Source organism: Leucoraja erinacea, chromosome 5 (assembly GCF_028641065.1).
Source record: "Leucoraja erinacea ecotype New England chromosome 5, Leri_hhj_1, whole genome shotgun sequence".
NCBI lineage: Eukaryota > Metazoa > Chordata > Chondrichthyes > Rajiformes > Rajidae > Leucoraja > Leucoraja erinaceus.
Genome location: NC_073381.1, coordinates 84,649,578 through 84,671,310, shown reverse-complemented (window position 1 = coordinate 84,671,310; position 21,733 = coordinate 84,649,578). Strand labels below are relative to the sequence as shown.

The 21,733-nt window shown below is 43.4% G+C and overlaps 1 protein-coding gene across 1 annotated transcript in view; it reads left to right on the top strand.

The window, feature by feature from the left end:
• The window catches only part of LOC129697508 (dynein axonemal heavy chain 8-like), a 641,267-nt gene that overhangs the window by 585,117 nt on the left and 34,417 nt on the right, over nucleotides 1-21,733 (top strand). Inside the window, 7 exon segments of the mRNA XM_055636144.1 lie at nucleotides 184-339; nucleotides 6,378-6,533; nucleotides 12,324-12,506; nucleotides 14,240-14,345; nucleotides 16,319-16,571; nucleotides 17,314-17,504; nucleotides 19,125-19,246. Of these exon segments, the coding sequence (XP_055492119.1) occupies nucleotides 184-339; nucleotides 6,378-6,533; nucleotides 12,324-12,506; nucleotides 14,240-14,345; nucleotides 16,319-16,571; nucleotides 17,314-17,504; nucleotides 19,125-19,246 (1,167 nt within the window).

The window sequence follows — 21,733 nt, the reverse complement described above, 5'->3', positions numbered from 1 at the left end:
TTGAGCTGCTCTACATGTTTCAGCAGTTCCGTGTCCTTTTGGCGTTATGGGTGAAACGTAAAGCTTAAGATGGGTCTTGCCTTCTACAGAATAGATAGATGCAATGTGGAGAGAAGTGTCTAAGTGAGGTGTTAAGATTAATATTTCATGCCCTTAATGGCCTCTTTGCTTTTACTTCTTCAGATCAGTGAATGGAACCTACAGGGATTACCAAGCGATGACTTGTCAGTTCAGAATGGCATTATTGTCACCAAAGCAGCCAGATATCCACTTCTCATTGACCCTCAGACACAGGGTAAAACTTGGATTAAAAATAAGGAGAAAAATACTGATTTACAGGTAGGAATACACAAACTTGTTCAGTATGCATAATTTTAGCCAGGTGTTCAAAAGTTGACAAAGAATAGGTCCTCAGACAATATATTCTCTTCCTGGTCATTCAGGAACCTGGATGACATCCCCTAACTGATGTGAGTTTTTCTTGGCATTAGATTCAGATTCAGATTCAACTTTAATTGTCATTGTCAGTGTACAGTACAGAGACAACGAAGTGCAGTTAGCATCTCCCTGGAAGAGCAACATAGAATATGATTTCAATAAATAAATCTATTTACATGCATACAGTCATGTGTGTTTTTTCTGTGGGAGGAGAGTCCGGGGGGGGGGCCCTCACCTCTGACAATGCGCCCCTCAAACTCTCCTCCTCTCTCTCACCCCCGCTCCCTCTCTGCCCCCTAATGCTCCCTCTACCCCTCTCCTCCCCCTTCCTATTCCCCACACCCCCCTCCTCTCCCACCTCTCCCCCCTCTCTCTCCACCCCACACTCCCCTTCTCCCTCTCTCCACCTCCCTCCCCCCTACCCCTCTCAACCCCCACCCCTCTCCCCCTTCTTCCCCACTCTTTAAACCCCAGTTAACACAATTTGCTAAAATTATGGTTGCTTCCAGTAAACTGCTGTTTTTCTGAAAGTATCATCAGGCGGAGACAGATTATTGAACATAGTGAAGCTAATGTGCTGAAGTATGTTTTTTGTTATCTAAGGAATATTGTAGGAAAAGCAAATAGATGAACTTAGAACCTGGATCAGTACATGAAACTATGAGTCGTGGCCATTACAGTTACAAGAGGGACAGGATGGCAGTTTTCAATGTTTCAAATATGATAGAAAGGGCTGTAAAAAAGGGGAAGGGATTGCATTACTAATCAGGGAGAATATTACATCTACACTCGGAAGACATACTCTTTCATCTATTAAACCAATGGGCAGAGCTCAAAAATAAGAAAGATGCCATCACTCTGATGGGATTATACTCTAGGACTTCCCCAATAGTAACAGTACATAGAAGAACAGCTATATCAGCAGATTATCGAAATAAGTAAAAGCAACAGTAATGTCTTAGTGGGTGATTTTTAATTCGCTAATATTGACTGGAACTTCATCAGTGCAATAGACTTGGACAGAACAGAATTTGTTAGGTCCATCCAAGAGATTTTCTTGAAAGAGTATGCATAGTTCAATTGGAGAGCATTTGAACCTTGTATTGGTAAATGAGCCTAGCCAGATGACTGGTGCTTCAATTGGAGAGCATTTTGCAACAATTATCACAATTGCTTAAGTTTTAAAATAGGTATGAATAAGATAAGTCTGGACTTCAGATTCAGATTCAATTTTAATTGTCATTGTCAGTGTACAGTACAGAGACAACGAAATGCATTTAGCATCTCCCTGGAAGAGCGACATAGCACATGATTTGAATAAATAATAATAAGTGTCCGGGGGGGGTGGTGATTGGCAGTCACCGAGGTACGTTGTTGAGTAGAGTGACAGCCGCCGGGAAGAAGCTGTTCCTCGACCTGCTGGTTCGGCAACGGAGAGACCTGTAGCGCCTCCCGGATGGTAGGGTAAACAGTCCATGGTTGGGGTGAGAGCAGTCCTTGGCGATGCTGAGCGCCCTCCGCAGACAACGCTTGCTTTGGACAGACTCAATGGAGGGGAGCGAGGAACCGGTGATGCGTTGGGCAATTTTCACCACCCTCTGCAATGCCTTCCGATCGGAGACAGAGCAGTTGCCATACCATACTGTGATGCAGTTGGTAAGGATGCTCTCGATGGTGCAGCGGTAGAAGTTCACCAGGATCTGAGGAGACAGATGGACCTTCTTCAGTCTCCTCAGGAAGAAGAGACGCTGATGAGCCTTCTTGATCAGAGTAGAGGTATTGTGGGTCCAAGAGAGGTCATCGGAGATGTTGACTCCCAGGAACCTGAAGCTAGAAACACGTTCCACCTCCGTCCCGTTAATGTGGATGGGGGTGTGCGTGCCGCCTCTGGACTTCCTGAAGTCTACAATGATCTCCTTGGTCTTCTTGGAGTTAAGGGCCAGGTTGTTGTCAGCGCACCATGCTGCTAAGTGCTGGACCTCCTACCTGTAGACCAACTCATCATTGTTGCTGATGAGGCCAATCACCGTTGTATCATCTGCATACTTGATGATGGTGTTAGTACCATGTACAGGTGTGCAGTCATAGGTGAAGAGGGAGTAGAGGAGGGGGCTCAGCACACAGCCCTGTGGAACGCCGGTGTTCAGGGTGAGGGTTGAAGAGGTGTGCTTGTCTAACCTCACAGACTGGGGTCTGTTGGTTAGAAAGTCCAGTATCCAGTTGCAGAGGGAGGGGTCGATGCCCAGGTTACCGAGTTTGGTGATCAGTTTTGATGGTATAATGGTGTTGAATGCTGAGCTGTAATCGATGAACAGCATTCTTACGTAAGTGTTTCTGTTGTCGAGGTGGAAGAGGGCTTGGTGAAGTGCCGTTGAGATGGCATCCTCCGTACTCCTGTTCTTGCGGTAGGCAAACTGATAGGGATCCAGTGTGGGGGGTAGGCAGCTTTTGAGGTGTGCCAGGACCAGCCTCTCGAAGCACTTGGTGATGATGGGGGTAAGTGCAACTGGGCGGAAGTCGTTGAGGCTTGCCGCAGTGGAGTGTTTTGGCACTGGCACGATGGAGGTGGTTTTAAGGCAAGTGGGGACAACTGCTTGGGCAAGTGACAGGTTGAAGATGTCAGTCCAGATGTCTGTCAGCTGCGCAGCACAGGTCCTGAGCACGCGCCCGGGGATGCCGTCAGGGCCAGCAGCTTTACGTGCATTAGTCCTACTCAGTGCCACGTATACGTCGTAGGGGGTGAGTGTGAGGGGTTGGTGATCGGCAGGTAGCACAGCCTTGATGGCTGTCTCTAGATTGTCCCTGTCGAAGCGGCCATAGAAGTGATTAAGCTCCTCAAGGAAGGAGGCGTCGCTGGATGTGGGGGTGGTGTTGGAGGGTCTGTAGTCCGTGATGGCCTGGATGCCTTGCCACATGCGTCAGGGGTCGGAGTTATTGTTGACGTGCTCCTCAATCCTGAGCTTATGGCAGTGCTTGGCCTTCCTGATGCCCCTCTTCAGGTTAGCCCTGGATGAACTGTAGGCTCGAGCATCGCCTGACCTGAAAGCGATGTCCCGTGCTTTCAGCAGTAGCCTGACCTCGCTGTTCATCCATGGTTTCTGATTCGGGTATATGGTCACCTGTTTGAGGGAGGTGACACTATTGATGGTGGAGTTTATAAAGTCCAGAACAGGGGATGTGTAGGAATCAATGTCCGTGTGGGAGTCAAGGGTGGCCTTAGGGGAAAGTTCTAAATTGGGGGAGAGGAAATTGCAACATTATGAGGCAAGAGCTAAGGAGAGTAAATTGGGAGCAGATGTCATTGGGTAAGTGCACATCTGACACGTTGTTTAAAGAGCAACTAATCAGGGTTCAGGTTCAGCATGTTCCAATAAGGTGGAGGATCAAGCGGATGGCAAGGTTAAGGGAACCTTGGATAATGAGGGAGGTTGTAAATTTGGTCAAAAGAGAAAAAGGAAGCAAATTTTGGAAATAAAATCGATAGATAGGGTAGACAGCTCAAACCATTTTCCCATGGTGGAAATGTCCCATACTAGAGGGCAATGCTGTAAGGTGAGAGAAGGATAATGTGATGGTGCTGTGCAGTGCAAATCTTTTACACAGAAAGTGGTGGTGGCCTAAAATACATTGTCAGAGGTGGTTGCGAAGGCAGATACAATAATCGCGTTTAAGAGGCTTTTAGGCACATGGAAGTGCAGGCAATAGAGGGATGTGGATCATGTACAGGATGATAAGATTGTTTTAACTTGGCATCATGTTCAGCACAAACATTGTAGGCCAACAGGGCCCATACCTGTGCTGTACTCTTCTAAGTTCTATGTTATTTTAATATTTTATTTTTTGTATTTAATGGGGTTTTGTTCATTTTATTTTTCATTCTTACGATGTTTAAAACATAGAAACATAGAAATTAGGTGCAGGAGTAGGCCATTCGGCCCTTCGAGCCTGCACCGCCATTCAATATGATCATGGCTGATCATCCAACTCAGTATCCCGTACCTGCCTTCTCTCCATACCCCCTGATCCCCTTAGCCACAAGGGCCACATCTAACTCCCTCTTAAATATAGCCAATGAACTGGCCTCAACTACCCTCTGTGGCAGAGAGTTCCAGAGATTCACCACTCTCTGCGTGAAAAAAGTTCTTCTCATCTCGGTTTTAAAGGATTTCCCCTTTATCCTTAAGCTGTGACCCCTTGTCCTGGACTTCCCTAACATCGGGAACAATCTTCCTGCATCTAGCCTGTCCAACCCCTTAAGAATTTTGTAAGTTTCTATAAGATCCCCTCTCAATCTTCTAAATTCTAGAGAGTATAAACCAAGTCTATCCAAAACAATGTTAATCATTTTAAATATCTGTAAAGGCTGGCAGGACTCGACTCTATGCTACCTGAGGTAGTCACGGCTGAGGTCTCAGGGAATATTGGAGTAATTCAGAACATAAATAGGCTCTTCAGCCCACCATATCCATGCTGACCTTTTTATCCATCTATACTAAATCCATTTACCCAGATTAGCGCCATATCCTTCCATGCTTTGACTATTTAGGTGTATGTCTAACTTGCTCTTAAACATAATAATTGCATCTGACTCCACCACCTCCTCGGGCACCATGTCGGGGATATCAATCATTCTTTGTAAAAAAAACATATCCTTCAGATCCCATGTTAAGCTTCTTCCTCTCACCATAAATCTATGCTGTTTTGTTTTTTGATACCACTACTATGGAAAAGGATTTTGAATATGTCTCATCTATTCCTCTCATAATCTTATATATTAATTCACACCTTCAGCCTCATTCACACTGAAAAATAAATCTAGCCTTTCCAATCTTTCCCCCATAATAAAGTCCTCCAATTCAAAAAACATCCACTTGTTCGCTATCACATTCTTCCTTTAGTGTGGTAATCAGAACTGCACACAATATTCCAAGAGTAACATCCCAACTTTCAGATTCTATGCACTGACTGACTAATGGCAGGAAACTTTCTTCACCACCCTAATGACTGGTTTGCCATTTTCAGTGAACTATGGATATGGACCCCAAGGTCATCAACATTCTTTTCATCCCTACGCTTGGCTGTATATGATCTACCGCATTTTGACAGAGGGGAAGGGGGCAGAGGGAGAGAGGGAAGGGGGGGGGGGGAGATAGGGATGGGGGTAGGAGGAGGAGGGGAGGAGAGGGAGAGGGGTGAGGAGAGGGAGATGGAGAGGGGGAGGAGAGGGAGGAGGGGAGGGGAGGGGGAGAGAGGTGTGGGGGAGGGAGGAGATGGGGTACCACCATGAGGTACCATCTCCAGTTTAAATTCCATTTGGAATATTTTGGAGGACCAAGAGACCAAGAACCAAGAACCAACCAACCAAGACTTCCCAAATTTCATCAGCTTGCACTTGTTGGGATTACATTCCATCTGCATACGCTCCATCTAACTTTCCATCTGATTTATATCTGCTGTAGCCATTGATACTTTCTCACTGGTCACAACATCAATCATACATCTTATATCCAGATCCTCACGCTACCCCGCCAGATGTTTCCTGGATCTGAATGGTCAGTCTGTTCAGCCCCTTTCATCTAACACAGGTAAATGCAGATGCGAAGGAACCTCAGTGTGGGCAGTGAACAGAATCCAGCACTATTTGTCCAATATAATCCTGCAATGCAGTTTTAACCTATTTTAAATAGCAGTACACATTTTCAGACCTGATGGGAAGGCAGAGGCATCATCATCATTCTATCTACTGAAAATATAACATTATCAGCCGTCATAGATAACTGGTTGTATAAAATTGGAATTATCAAGTTGCTCCTTGCCCTAATCCAGGAATTTTTGCCTGATATTGTTGAATCTTTCTGTAACAGGACCCTATGATCCATTCTCGACACAGCTTATCTGTATTGTTTGAGTTCTAAGGACTAATTTATTTTATTCCACAGGTAACGTCTCTTAATCACAAGTATTTTCGTAATCACCTTGAAGACGCTTTGTCACTCGGACGCCCTCTGTTATTAGAAGATGTGGGGGAAGAGTTGGACCCTGCACTGGATAATGTGTTGGAGAAGAACTTCATCAAAAGTGGGACCACATACAAGGTGAACTATTATTGTAGAAATATGTAACTACCTTTAGAAATATCAAATCAGTTGTAATGGTTATTAAGAATATATGTTTCATCATAAAATGTTCAAATCTTGCATTCAAAGCAAAGAATGCATTCCTTAATGTAATTTGGTTCATAAAGTTCAAGGGAGATGATTTTTTTTTGGGATGAGAATTTTTTTTTTTTTAGAGTCAGCAAATTACGGGATTCTGCAGCGTCATACAACGTGGACTATAGAGTCATACAGCGTGGAAACAAGCCCTTCAGCCCAACCTGCCCACACCGCCAACATGTCCCAGCTACTCTAGACCCACCTCCTTGCATTTGGCCCATATCCCTCCAAACCTATCTTATCCATGTACCTGTCTAACTGTTTCTTAAATTTTGAGATAGTCCCTGCTTCAACTACCTCCTCTGGCAGCTCACTCCATACACCCACCAGCCTTTGTGTGAAAAAGCTACCCTGGCTCCCAATTAAATTACTTCCCCTTCACCTTAAACCTATGTCCTCTGGTCCCTCAATTCACCTACCCTGGGCAAAATCATCTGACCGACCTATTCCTCTCATGATTTTATATCACCCATGATCTTCCTGCACTCCCAGCCTACTCAACATCTCCCTATAGCTCAGACCCTCAAGTCCTGGCAACATCCTCATAAATCTTCTCTGTACCCTTTCCAGTTTGACAACACCTTTTTTTCTATAACATGGTACCCAGAAATGAACCCAATGCTCTAAATGGGGCCTCACCAACAACTTGTATAACTGTAACATGACCTCCCAACTTCAATACTCAATATTCCGACTGATGAAGACCAATGCACCAAAAACAATGTGCCACCCTATCTACATGTGACTTCAACATCAAGGAACCATGCACCTGCACTCCTAGATCCCTCTACTCTATAACACTCCCCAGTGCCCTACCATTCAATGTGTAGGTCCTGCCCATGTTAGACTTCCCAAAATGCAGCACCTCACATTTCTCTGTATTAAATTTCCTCAGCCCGGGTGGCCAATCGATCAAGATCCTGCTGCAATATTTTACAACCATCTTCACTATCTGCAAAACCACCCACTCTTGAATAATCCGCAAACTTGCTAATCTTGCTACGTATGTTCTCATCCAAAATATTGATTACATGCATAAACTGGACAATCAAGAATCCAACTCAATTTAATTTGCTTTTTGGATGAATTTCTACTGATTCCGGCAACATCTCTATTAATCTACGGATTGAAGCTGATCCATAACATAAATGCATCAATCCTGTGTAATTTCAAAGAGTAGTGGTGTTGTAGTGTTATTCTGATTGGAGGTCTGTGACTAGTGATGTTCCACAGGGATCAGTGCAGGGACCTTTATTGTTTGTATTAGACGACACAAGTATTGACAGAGTTGTGGATAATGAGGAAGGCTGACAATAGACTATAGGTGCAGGAGTAGGCCATTCAGCCCTTCTAGCCAGCACCGTAATTCAGTGTGATCATGGCTGATCACCACAATTAGTACCCTGTTCCTGCCTTCTCTCCATATCCCTTAACTCCACTATCCCTAAGAGCTCTATCCAACTCTCTCTTGAAAGCATCCATAGAACCAGCCTCCACCGCCCTCTGAGGCAGAGAATTCCACACTCACAACTCTCTGTGTGAAAAAGTTTTTCTTCATCTCCGTTCTAAATGGCTTACCATTTATACTTAAACTATGGCCCCTGGTTCTGGGAACATTGGGAACATGTTTCCTGCCTCTAGCGTGTCCAAACCCTTAATAATTTTTTATGTTTCAATAAGACCCCTTCTCATCATTCTAAATTCCAGAGTATACAAGCCCAGTTGCTCCAATCTATCAACATATGACAGTCCCGCCATCCCGAGAATTAACCTCGTGAACGTACGCTGCACTCCCTCAATAGCAAGAATGTCCTTCCTCAAGTTTGGAGACCAAAACTGCACACATTACTCCAGGTGTGGTCTCACTAGGGCCTTATACAACTGCAGGAGTACCTCCCTGCTTCTATACTCAACTCCTCATGTTATGAAGGCCAACATACTGTTCGCTTTCTTCACTGCCTGCTGTACCTGCATGCTTACCTTCAGTGACTGATGAACAAGGACCCCCCAGATCCCGTTATATTTCCCCTTTTCCCAACTATGTCAATGGATGTCAATGGATACAGCAGGATATAGATCAGTTGGAAATGTGGGCAGAAAAATGGCAGATGGAGTTTAATTTGGACAAGTGTGAGGTGTTGCATTTTGGAAAGTTAGCAACATGTCAGGCTGTCCCAATAGAGAGCAGAATATTGAGGCAATATCCCAGAAGGCATGGCTTCTGGCAAAGAAGAAACTTGCACAAGGTTTTGTATCTATTATTACCCCATTTGAATGGTTGACCATTACAACCTATCCCTTTGGCAACACTGGCCTCACCCTTTCACAGATATTCCTGCTGTCCTATCCATTCACTCTCCCCACCATCACTGCAACTTAAAACTAACCTGTTTATCCTCTCTCCCTGTTTGAAGAGTCCATGACCTGAAATTGTAACTGGTTAGAGTCATAAAGGAAACAGGCCTTTTGGCCTAACCTGTCCATGTCAACCAAGATGCCCATCTGAGCCAGTCCCATTTGCCTAAACATTTCCTATCCATGTACCTGCCCAAGTGTCTTTTAAATGTTGCTTTACCTCCACTGGCAGCTAGTTCCATTTACCCATCACCCTCTGAGTGAAAAGTTGCCCTTCAGCCTCCTATTAAATCTTGCCTTTCTCACCTTATACCTATGTCCTCTGATTATTGATTCACCGCCTGGGTAAAAGACTCAGTGCATTCACCCTATCTATTCCTTCATGATATTATACCTCCCTATAAGATCACCAATCAGCCTCCTATGCTGTATGGAATAAAGTCCTGGCCTGCCCAGCCTTTCCCTATGGCTCGTGCTCTCTAGTCTTGGTGACATCTTTGTAAATCTCTCTGCACTCTTTTCAGCTTAAAGATCTTCTTCCGATATCGGAATGACTAAAACTGAACACAAAACTCCAAATGTGGCCTCATCAATGTCTTATACAACAGTAACATAACACTCCAACGTCTATACAGACACAAAAAGCTGGAGGAACTCAGCGGGACAGGCAGCATCTCTGGAGAGAAGGAATGGGTGACGTTTCGGGTCGAGACCCTTCTTCAGACTATACTCAGTACCTTGACTGATGTAGGGCAATGTACCAAAAGTCTTATTTATCTCCAATCTACCTGTGATTCCACTTTCAGGAAATTGTGTACCTACTCCTAGATCCTTCTGCTCTATAACAATCTCCAAGGCCCTACCATTCACTGTGAAGGTCCTATCCTTTTTTGACTTCCCAAATGCAACACCTCGCACTTATCTGCATTAAACTCCATTAGCCATTCCTCAACCCACTTGCCCAGCTGGTCTAGATCCTTTTATAATTTTTGATAACCATCTTCACTGTCATTGAATCCACCTATTTTAGTGTCAACTGCAAATTTACTAAACCTGCCTTGTACATATTCATCCAAATCATTGATACAAATGACAAACAGCAGGGAGACCAGCACCAAATCCTGAGACGCACCAGTAATCACAAGCCTTCAATCCAAAGCATAACTTTCCACCAGCATCCTCGACTTCTTTCCACGAAGCCAGTGCTGTATCCAGTTAGCTAGCTCTCCTTAACCCATGTGTTCTAATCAGGCACGTGCCGTGAGTGATTACTCAGGGTAGGCAGTCAGTCGGCTTTTAAAAAAAATCTTAAACTGCGCATGCGCAGATTGTTCTCTCCGTAAAAATAAAAAATAAAAATAAAGACAGTAACAATTCAATTTGTCCAAGGCTTCCGAGTCTCCTTCATTCTGAATTACTGAATGAATGGGGGGGGGGGGGGGTGAAGGATGACGGCAGGTGGAGAGATGGTGGGAAAAACAGGAGCACACCGGGACAAGTTGAATCAGTTGTCATCTTATTGAATGACAATACTTGTTCAAGGGACCAATTGGGGGGAGAGTTCCTTTCACAGCGTGTGGAGAGTCTGGCCAGGGGTCAAGTTGCGGGGAGGGCAGGAGTGTTAAGAAGGAGGGAGTCGGGGATCATGCCAGTAACCCACTCACTCACCGCTGCCGTGGCGCTCCAGGCGCGGAGCCACCGCATTCTGGCTGGGGAGGAAAGCCGCCGTGACCCAACAGCAGAACTGGCCACCACTTCAGCGCCTTCTGCCGGTCCGCTCACCTCTGGTAGTGCTCTCCATCTGAACACCTCTCACCTGCCGCTCGTCGACTTCGCTCATGTCAGCCGCTTCCCGCAAATCCTTAAATACCCACAGCCGAGTAACCTCAATTGGTCCCTTGACCGCGTTGTCGGAATTTAAGGATTTGCGGGAAGCGGCTGACATGAGTGAGGCCGGGAGCGGCAAGAGAGAGGTTTTCAGACGGAGAGCACTGCCAGAGGTGGGCGGGGGCAGGCAGAAGGGGCTGAGGTGGCAGCCGGTTCCGCTGTCCGCTCCCGGCAGCAGCTCGCAGCCACTTCTCCCCCTGGCCACAATGCGGTGGCTCCATGCCCGGAGCGTCGCAAGTGGGTTACTGGCATGATCCCCGACCCCCGTCCATCTCAACACTCCTGCCCTCCCCGTAACTTTACCCCTGGCCAGACTCCCAGTATGCTGTGAAAAGAATTCCCCCCACCACGGGAAATACAGTATTTAAAAACATTTACCACATTATCGGTACACAAACTCCATTCTTCGCTTTTTGTTTCCTAAGATACTCTTAAGATAATGGCAATCCATATTTGAAAAACCCGCCAAGAAACTTGTGCTGCGCATGCGCAGTACTGCAAAGGCATAATTTCAGCTGCCTTCAGCCCTGCTTGTCATTGACGGCTTGAAGCAGCGCCGACGGCACGGTGGCTGCACATACCTTGGCGTGTTGCAAGTGCTGCGGATGAAAGGCACGGAGAATTATGCCTACCTAAGAGATGGATCTCTTAGATAGGCATAATTCTCCCATGCCTTTACTATTTATATTTAATAATGACCATTTTATAATTTTAGTCAGTGTAGGCAGTGCCTACCTTGCCCACCCTGACGGCACGTGCCTGGCTCTAATCCTCCAGAAGAAACTTTATCAAAACCCTTGCTGAAGTCCATAGGGACAGCGTCTGTTTCTTAGCCCTTGGCATCCTTCTTCGGTACTTATTCAAATACCTCAATCAAATTTGTAAGACACAATCTCCCACGTGCAAAACCATGCTGACTATCCCAAATCAGCTTTTGTCTATGCAAATGCATATATATCTTTTCCCTCCAAATCCTCTCCAGTAACTTACCACAGATACTAGGCTCAAGGCTCAATACCTCCCTGGCTTTTCCTTGCAGCCCTTTTTAAGTAGAAACACAACATTAGAGAATCTCCAGTCATCTGACAGCTCACCAATGTCTAAGGATGATTCATATATCTCAGCCAATGCTCCTGCAATTTCTTTGCTAGCTTCCCACAGAATCCTCAGATATATCTTATCATGGTTTATCTACCTTCATTTGCCTTAGGACGTCTAGAACCTCCTTGATCGTAATATGGATTGTCCTTAAGACATCACCATCAACTGTCCCAAGCTCACTAACCTTCATTTCCTTCTCAGTAAAAGCAGAGCAGAAATCCTCATTGAGAACCCTTTCCATGACCTGACTTACTTTCTGCATTTTCTTTTCCCATCTGCATTTTTTTTTCATGGTTTAAAACATTTTTAATGCTTGTTTCTCTGCAGGTGAAAGTGGGGGATAAAGAAACAGACATAATGCCTGGATTCATGTTTTACATCACCACAAAACTTCCAAACCCTGCCTACACACCAGAAATTAGTGCCAAGACATCCATCATTGACTTCACTGTAACCATTAAGGGTCTTGAGAATCAGCTGCTTGGCCGAGTGATCCTTACTGAGAAACAGGTAAACTCAGAACATCTCTGAGCTGAGAACAATATGCATAGTTGACTGATGTGGTCTGGGTTTGTGAAATCTGGTATAATGCAGTCAAGTTGCCAATACTGTTTGCAACACCCTGACTATCTGAGAAACTGTTATCCTAAACCCATGTTATTGTATAGGTAGTAAAGTAAATCGAGAAGCCCTGGAATTGGAGAAGAGAAAGATCACAGCGTGGCAGGAAGCATTTCAGCTCATCAAGCCAATCCAGGGTTTCTGCAAGACCATGCAATTAACTCCATTCTCGTGCTTTTTCCATGTAGCAATGCAATCAAATACTGATCCAATTCATTTGACAAACACACAGAGTTACACTGAAGAAGAACATGATTACAAGTAACAGGTATTCTGAACTAGAACATAGCTGAAACCCACAAATACACTGGATCAGAGCATGGTTTAAAAACAAATGTTTGCTTGACTAGAACATGATTAGAATATACAGGTACACGAGACAGAATATGGTTTAAATACACAGAAACACTATTCTACAAGATGTTTTTTTTCCCTCATGGAGTGAATTGTAAAATAAAATTGATCATTGAGCACATTTGTAATTTTGAAGTTGCACATTACAAATTATCTGTCATCTGGGTGTAACATGCACACACAGAAAGTAGTCTAAAGAACACAGGGATAACATCAATCCTCATGTGATACACTATTAACTCTCCTCTGAAACTGATTGAGTTACATGTACATAATGAATCAGGTATGCTTGTAGAGATAAGCACCAGACTTATTGCTCTTTAAAGATTTCCAATTACTTCTATAACTGTTAGAATGTTAATTGGAGCCTAGCTTGTTCATGTCAGCACAAAGGAATTTGGATCTTCAAAATGTTTTGAATGCTCTGAAATTTTAAAACTAAAAGTGAGATGTCACTGGTCTCGGGGCCTTATATTGCACCCAGTGTTCTCAACTGTTCCTTTCTATTACATGGAGCGAATTGAATTGGCTAAATGCTGACTTCTGTGATAATAGCGACCTCAGAAGTAGCTATGATAAGTTAGCTGTTTGGCACTTCTGGCTGAAGATAGATACAAATTTCCTTGAAATATTTTTTTAACGCATCTATTTTATCTATGTTTATTCCACTGGAAAAAGATACAAGGTGCTGGAGTAACTCCACAGGACAGGCATCATTAGCCCGCTGAGTTACCCTAGAACTTTGTGTGTATTTTGGAAAACCAGCATATGTAGTTCCTTATTTCGTTTTTCCACTGAATTTCTCTATTAACATTTTTATTGTGACATTTGTAAGTTTACTTGTTTACTAAAGATGGGTTGTTGACTTGGTATATCTGCCACTCTGCCTCCACAAGAAGATATTGCATTGTTTCCTAATATTCATCACCTTTACTTGACTTACTTTTTCATGATCTAAAGATTTATTGAAAACTTTTTGAGTTACTTTCCTGTTAACTCCTAATCTGTTCTTATACATTTTGTTTTCTATTTTATTTTGTTATTTAGTTCTCCGCAGTTTTTTTACAAGAGAAATAGTTAATTAACTAAGTTTCTAAAGAAGAGCTGGCCGTATTGTCCCAAGAATATTGTTACACTTAAATCTTGTTCTTCTTTCCTAACTGCTGATATTCACTCTGACATTGCTTCTTAAAGATGTTTCTTAGTTTTGCCCACTCGATGAAGTAGACTAATTGTTTCTAAACATTTGAAATTTCTGATAATTGTAGGAACTGGAAGCAGAGCGTGTGCAGCTGATAGAGGAAGTCACTGCCAATAAACGTAAAATGAAGGAATTGGAGAATAACCTACTATTTAAGCTCAGCACCACCAAGGGTAATTATTTGCAACATATTTTCTTTATCTATGCACGCTTCTTTGCAGCTGATATTGCATAAAAGTGGTCATTATGACAAATAAAATATAAACCTTACAATCTTAACTGTTGGGTTTCTTGGTAAAGAAAAGGTACATTTGAAGAATTGAACTGCTAAAATCATTACTATTGTCCTAAGTTCATCTAATTGATTTTTGTAAAACATCTCTGAAGGGAAAAGATCAGGTTAGTATGAATGCACAAACTTCATCATAGAAACATAGAAAATACGTGCAGGAGTAGGCCATTCGGCCGTTTGAGCTAGCACCAGCATTCAATATGATCATGGTTGATCATCCAAAATCAGTACCCTGTTCCTGCTTTTTCCCCATATCCCTTATTCCACTAGCCCTAATAGCTAAATCTAACACTTTCTTGAAAACATCCAGTGAATTGGCCTCCACTGCCTTCTGTGGCATAGAATTCCACAGATTCACAACTCTCTGGGTGAAAAAGTATTTCCTCAACTCAGTCCTAAATGGCCTACCCCTTATTCTTAAACTGTGATCCTTGGTTCTGGACTCCACCAACATGGAGATTTTTTGTCCTGCATTTAGCCTTCCAATCCTTTAAGAATTGTGTATGTTTCTATAAGATCCCCTCTCATCCTAAATTCCAGTGAATACAAACACAGTTGACCCATTATTTCATCATATGTCAGTGCCGCCATCCCGGCAATTAACCTGATGAACCTACGCTGCACTCCCTCTATAGTAAGAATGTCCTTCCTCAAATTAGGAGACCAAAACTGCGCACAATACTCCAGGTGTGGTCTCACCAGGGCCCTGTACAACTGCAGAAGGACCTCCTTGCTCCTAAACTCAAATCCTCTTGCAATGAAGGCAAACATGCCATTAGCTTTCTTTACTGCCTGCTTACTTTCAATGACTGGTGTACAAGTACACCCAGGTCTCATTGCACCTTCCCTTTTTCTAATCTGACACCATTCAGATAATAATCTGCCTTCCTGTTCTTGCCACCAAAGTGGAAAAACATCACATTTATCGACATTATACTGCATCTACCCACTCACCCAACCTATTCAAGTCACCCTGTAGCCCTATAGCATCCTCCTCGCAGCTCACTCTGCCACCCAGGATTTAATTCCCTCGTCTAAATCGTTAATATATATTGTAACTAACTGGGGTCCCAGCACTGAGCCTTGTGGCACCCAACTAATCCTGCCTGCCATTCTGAAAATGACGTGTTAATTCCTATTCTTTGCTTTCCGTCTGGCAACCAGTTCTCTATCCATGTCAATAACCGACCCCCAATACCATGTGCTCTAATTTTGCACACTTGTGTGGGACCCTGTCAAAGGCTTTTTGAAAGTCCAGATACACCACATTCACTGGCTTTCCCTTATCCATTCTACTTGTTAAATCCTCAAAAGATTCCAGATGATTAGTCAAGCATGATTTCCCCTTCATAAATCCATGCTGACTTTGACCGATCCTGTCACTACTTTCCAAATGCGCTGCTATTATATCTTTAATTATCAACTCGAGCATCTTCCCCAGTACCAATGTAAGGCTAACGTGCCTATAATTCCCTCTTTTCTCTCTCCCTCCTTTCTTAAAAAGTGGGGTAACATTAGCTACCCTCCATTCCACAAGAACTGATCCAGAGTCGAGAGAACATTGGAAAATGTTCACCAATGCATCCCCGATTTCTAGGGCCACCTCCCTGAGTACTCTGGGATGCAGACCATCAGGCCTTGGGGATTTTCTGCCTTCAGTCCCAACAGTTTACCTAACACCATTTTTTGACTAATGTGGATTCCCTTCAGTTCCCTCCCACTAGATCCTTGGTCCCCTAGTATTTCATGGATTTGATGGGTCAAATGGCATCTTTATGTGCTCTGAACACATTGTACTTTATGATTATAATGTATAGAATAAATCCTTGATCAGCTCTCTGGACTTTTATTCAGGTTCACTCGTGGATGATGAGTCTCTGATTGGTGTCCTGCAGATAACAAAGTCGACAGCAACTGAAGTTAGTGAGAAGCTGCATGTGGCAGCAGAGACAGAGATAAAGATTAATACTGCACAAGAAGAATACCGGCCAGCAGCCACTCGTGGGAGCATCCTGTATTTCCTCATCACAGAAATGAGCATGGTCAACATGATGTACCAGACCTCACTGGCACAGTTTCTCAAATTATTTGACCAGTCCATGGCCAGGTTCTTATTATTATTGATGCAATGTTGACAGTTGCTTTATATTAATCATTGATATAAATGTCAGAAAGCTGGAAATTACAGAAGATGTAATTAATCCTTCATTTTTATGATTGTGGATCCAGTAACATAAACAAAATGAAAAATAATAGCTTGAAGCACATGGCAGATTACATTAGGTTAGAACAGTGGGAGAAAGGATATCTATACTTCTTACCACATCGGCATTCTCGTGAGATAAGCAAATATTTTATTCAATGCAACTCTTTTAGCATTGTGTGGAGACAAAGTCAAAATGTTATTATCTATGTCAGAAACTATCTCTGAGCACCACATCATTTCAACCAGTACATTATGAATTTGACCAGGAACATATCTATGCATCATGTCATAAGAAATTGGCATAAACGATGGCAGGGTCACTGGAGCTGTGAGACAGGGGCACCATTTTGCCTGCCTTACAGCTCCAGTGAACCAAGTTCAATCCTGACCTCTGGTGTTTGTGTATGGCATTTGTTCATTCTCACTGTGCTATGAGGGATCTCATCTGGGTGTCCTTTGGGTCCTTTGATTTCCTACCACTTGGTAGTTGGATACCCAAGTTTGCAATTATTGTAAAGTCCAGCTTTTTATCTCTTCTCCTTCTTCCAGTGAGAACATGCACAATAAGTTGTAAATAAAACTAATCAAGATTTACTTAACATACTATGATTTTTTATGTTTTTATTTTATCTTTTTCATGTAGATCTAAGAAATCTCCTGTTGCTTCAAAGAGAATCATCAATATAATTGAGTACCTGACTTTTGAAGTGTTTAAGTATTCAGTACGAGGACTTTATGAAACTCACAAGTTCCTTTTTACTTTACTGCTGCCTCTAAAGATTAATCTTGAGCGGGGATACATCAAATACACTGAATTTCAGACCCTAATAAAAGGTATAACACCTTTTCAGTAGAACTCCAACTAGAAGAAAATAATGTTTTGATATATTGATTAATTCTATGTGCTTAAAATAATGTACCAGTTGAAATTTTTGAGCTTTTCATAATCAGCCTATAAATGCCACTTTGTTTAAAATATGTACCAAAGCAGAAATGTTGGCCAAGGCATTTACCCAATGCTGAGCTATTGCTGATCTTCATATGTCACCTCCCCCACATCCCACCTCTCCCTCTGCAAGCATCCACTGTTTTCTCCCTGTTCAGCATATGTTTTTAATTTGACATGTATCACCCATAGCCGATATATCAAGAGTCAAGAGTCAAGAGTCAATTTAATTGTCATTTGGACCCCTGGAGGTCCAAACGAAATGCCGTTTCTGCAGCCATACATTACACACAAATAGACCCCAGACACAACATAATTACATTTAACATAAACATCCATCACATAGCTGTGATGGAAGGCCAAATAAACTTATCTCTCCACTGCACTCTCCCCCCCCCCGATGTCAGAGTCAAAGTCATAGCCCCCGGCTGGCGATGGTGATTGTCCCGCGGCCATTAAAGCCACGCCGGGTGGTGCGAGGTCGCACACCGGGTCTTGGTGTTAGAGCCCCCGGTGTGCGCTCGCAAAGTCCGCGGCCATTCCAGCCGCGCGGGGCAGTGATGTAGGCCCCGCTCCAGGAGCTCTTCGACCCCGCAACTCGGGCGGGAGAAGTCGCCGTTGCAGGAGCCCTGAGAAGCGGTCTCTCTCCAGGGAGCCGTGGGCTCCCGGCGCCGTCGTCCACAGACCCGCAGCAGCAGCCTCCGACTCTCTGGTAGCAGCAGCAGCAGCAGCAGCAGCAGCAGCAGCAGCAGCAGCGCTCCTCCACCGCTCCACCCGCTCCGGACTCGGCCAGCTCCGCGACGGCAACGATGAGTCGACACCTGAGTCCCCGGCTTCTTCCTGTTGGAGGCCGCTCCTCGTTGCGGCCTCAACGACACCTGAGACCCGACGAGAAAAGGTCGGGTCTCCAGTGCAGGGAGAGATTCAAAAAGTTTTCCCCCCCCTCCCACCCCACCCCCGCCCCCCCCCACACACACACCCCAACATAAAATAACAAAAACTACATAAAAACACAGACAAAAAAATAATAAAAAACGCGGACAGGCTGCAGAGGCCGCTGCTGGCCAGAGCCGCGCCGCCTACCAATAATGCATCTTTTCCCACAAAAGATTAGTCATAACATGAGTGCTGTGCTCAACAGATGTTTTCCTGAATTTGAATAATACCATCATGTGCTATAACAGCCACGTACCCATTGCAGTCTCTACCCATTGTCAGCTGGCAACCAATCACAACCAATCTTTCTATATTGTAAAACAATTTCAATCACACCTTCTCTCCCAAAGTCATTCATTTGGAAAAAGCAAGGGGGTTATTTCAGTGATTATAATAATGTTTGAGGCAATAATACATGTTTATGACAAGTATGATTTAGGCCTGTTTCTGTACTTTATCACTATGACTCACTGGAACAAATATCTTTTGTCGTGTTGGTTGAAGGAATAATTTCCTAACCAGAATTTGACAACTGTTTTTATTAAGAATGAGTGCTTTGCCTAATTATGCAGGAGGAGCAGCTCTTGATCTTAAGGCCAGTCCACCAAAGCCTTTCCGCTGGATCCTTGATTTGACCTGGTTGAACCTGGTAGAACTGAGCAAACTACCACAGTTTGCAGAAGTATTGACCCAGGTATCGTATCATTTTGTTCATGTGTGTGTGTGCTATGACTTTGTTCAACAAACAAACAGATAGCAAAACAAAACAAAAAATAAACTTTTTGGCAGCAAAATCCATAAAGAACACACATGGTGTTTATAATGGCTTTTTTTGGGAGCCTCGTGCACACTTATAGAGTTATGTAGGTTGGTCCATAATTTGTGTAATTGAAAATTTGCGCATTTGAATGGAGGAATTAGTTTTATTGGGGCAGTTTGGGAATGGGGATAAGAGATCTTATTTTTCACTACCTTGTCTGAAATTACTCAATTGATTGCTCTGCCCACCTGGGCAGATGTTTCAAGAAAATGAGTTATGCTGGAAGTGGTGGAAGAAATGCTGGGACTTAAAAGGCCTTGCAGATCACCTCAAGTACTAAGAATACTTACATTTTGTCACTGTCAGATTGTTCAAACTAAGACGGCAAAACTGTGGAGTGATTACTAAAAGCGGAGAGTTGTAAATAATGCAATTGGTTTCCCCCAGAATTTGAGACGGGCAGGGCACGCAATTTTCTATTGCAAATGTAAAACATAGAACAGCATAGCGCAGGTCCTTCAGCCCACAATGTCTGTGATACTAAAACCAACCTTTAATTGTCTGAACATAATCCATAGCCCTCCATTCCCTGCGTATTCGGTGCTTTTCCAAATGTGTCTTATATCCCCCCCTCCTACCCCCACCCTGGTAGCGCGTTCTAGCCACTCACTTCCCTCTGTGTAAAAAAACGTACCCATACTTCTCCTTTAAGCTTTGCTCCTCTCACCTTAAAACTGTGCCCTCCAGTATTTGATTTTTCCATCCTGGGTAAAAAAGTTCTGAATATCTACCCTATTTATGACTCATAATTTGTTATGCTTTTATCAGATCTCCCTGCAACCTCTGGCATTCTAGAGAAAACAATCCAAGCCTGTCCAACCTCTCCCTGTATCTAATAGTGTGAAAGTCTGATAACCTTAAACTGTTAAAATAATTCAAAAGACACAAGTCTCTGTCAAAAGTCTTTGCTAAAATCACCAAGGTGGGAGAGAAACACAGGCAGCTTGCGTGTAACACCAGCTCACCCAAGCACCCGCTATCGTTCTCTCAAGGAATACAAAGAAGTACAAGCTCTATTTATACCTAATAGAACAGCTAAAGATATGTGTAGTATTTTTCCATAAACACATAAAAAAGTCATGTTGCAAAGAATCCCTTTAATTGTGTTAAGGAGTACATGGGAGTTATTAGGAAGTATTAGGGAGTTTATAAACAGCTGCAGAAACAAGAAGGCTCTATTGTTAGATAAGAAATTATCAGAATGTCTAACCTTAGAGAAGAAATTTGTTATCAGTGTTTCTCTAGCATAGTGAAGGTCAGTCTGTGAAGCCTGCTTGTCTACTAAATTAATACTTAAAATGTTTGCTATAGCTAGAATAAAATGACTGATACTGCATTAACCCTTACAATAGGGTAGGCTGGTGGTCTGTGAACAGTGGGGTTCCAGAGGGATCTGAGCTGTGACCATTGCTGTTTGTGATATATACAAAATAAATTTGATGTATCAGAATCATGCACGGATTTGGGGGTAGCCAATACCTACACCCGCCCCCTGCCCCCTGCTAATCCGGGAATCATTCTGTAAACCTTCTCTGCACCCTTTACAAATCTTCCACACCCTTGATGCAACTAGAACTGTGTGCAATGCTCCAAATGCGGCCCGACCAAAGTCCTATAAAGCTGCATCATGACTCAATATACTCAATGCCCTGACCAATGAAGACAAGCATACTATATGCCATCTTTACCACTTTATCTACTTGCTTTGACACTTTCAGGGAGTATTGGACTTGGACCCCAAGATCCTTATGTGCATCAAGGCTGTTAAGGGTCATGCCATTAATTGTATGTTTTCCCCTTGCATTCAGCCTCAGTGCAACATGTCACACTTGCTCAAATTAAATTCCATCTACCATTCGTCTGCCCATTTCTGTGGTTGATCTGTATCCTGCTGTATACTTTGACAGTCTTCCTCACAGTCTGCGACCTCTTAAGGATAAGGGGGAAATCTTAAGGATAAGGGGGAAATCCTTTAAAACCGAGATGAGAAGAACTTTTTTCACACAGAGAGTGGTGAATCTCTGGAACTCTCTGCCACAGAGGGTAGTTGAGGCCAGTTCATTGGCTATATTTAAGCGGGAGTTAGATGTGGCCCTTGTGGCTAAGGGGATCAGGGGGTATGGAGAGAAGGCAGGTACGGGATACTGAGTTGGATGATCAGCCATGATCATATTGAATGGCGGTGCAGGCTCGAAGGGCCGAATGGCCTACTCCTGCACCTAATTTCTATGTTTCTATGTTTGGCAATCATGGTGCCTTCTGCAAAATTACTAACCAACCTGTCTACATCTATATGCACATCATCTGTATACAGTGGCTTGCAAAAGTATTCATACCCGTTGAACTTTTCCACATTTTGTC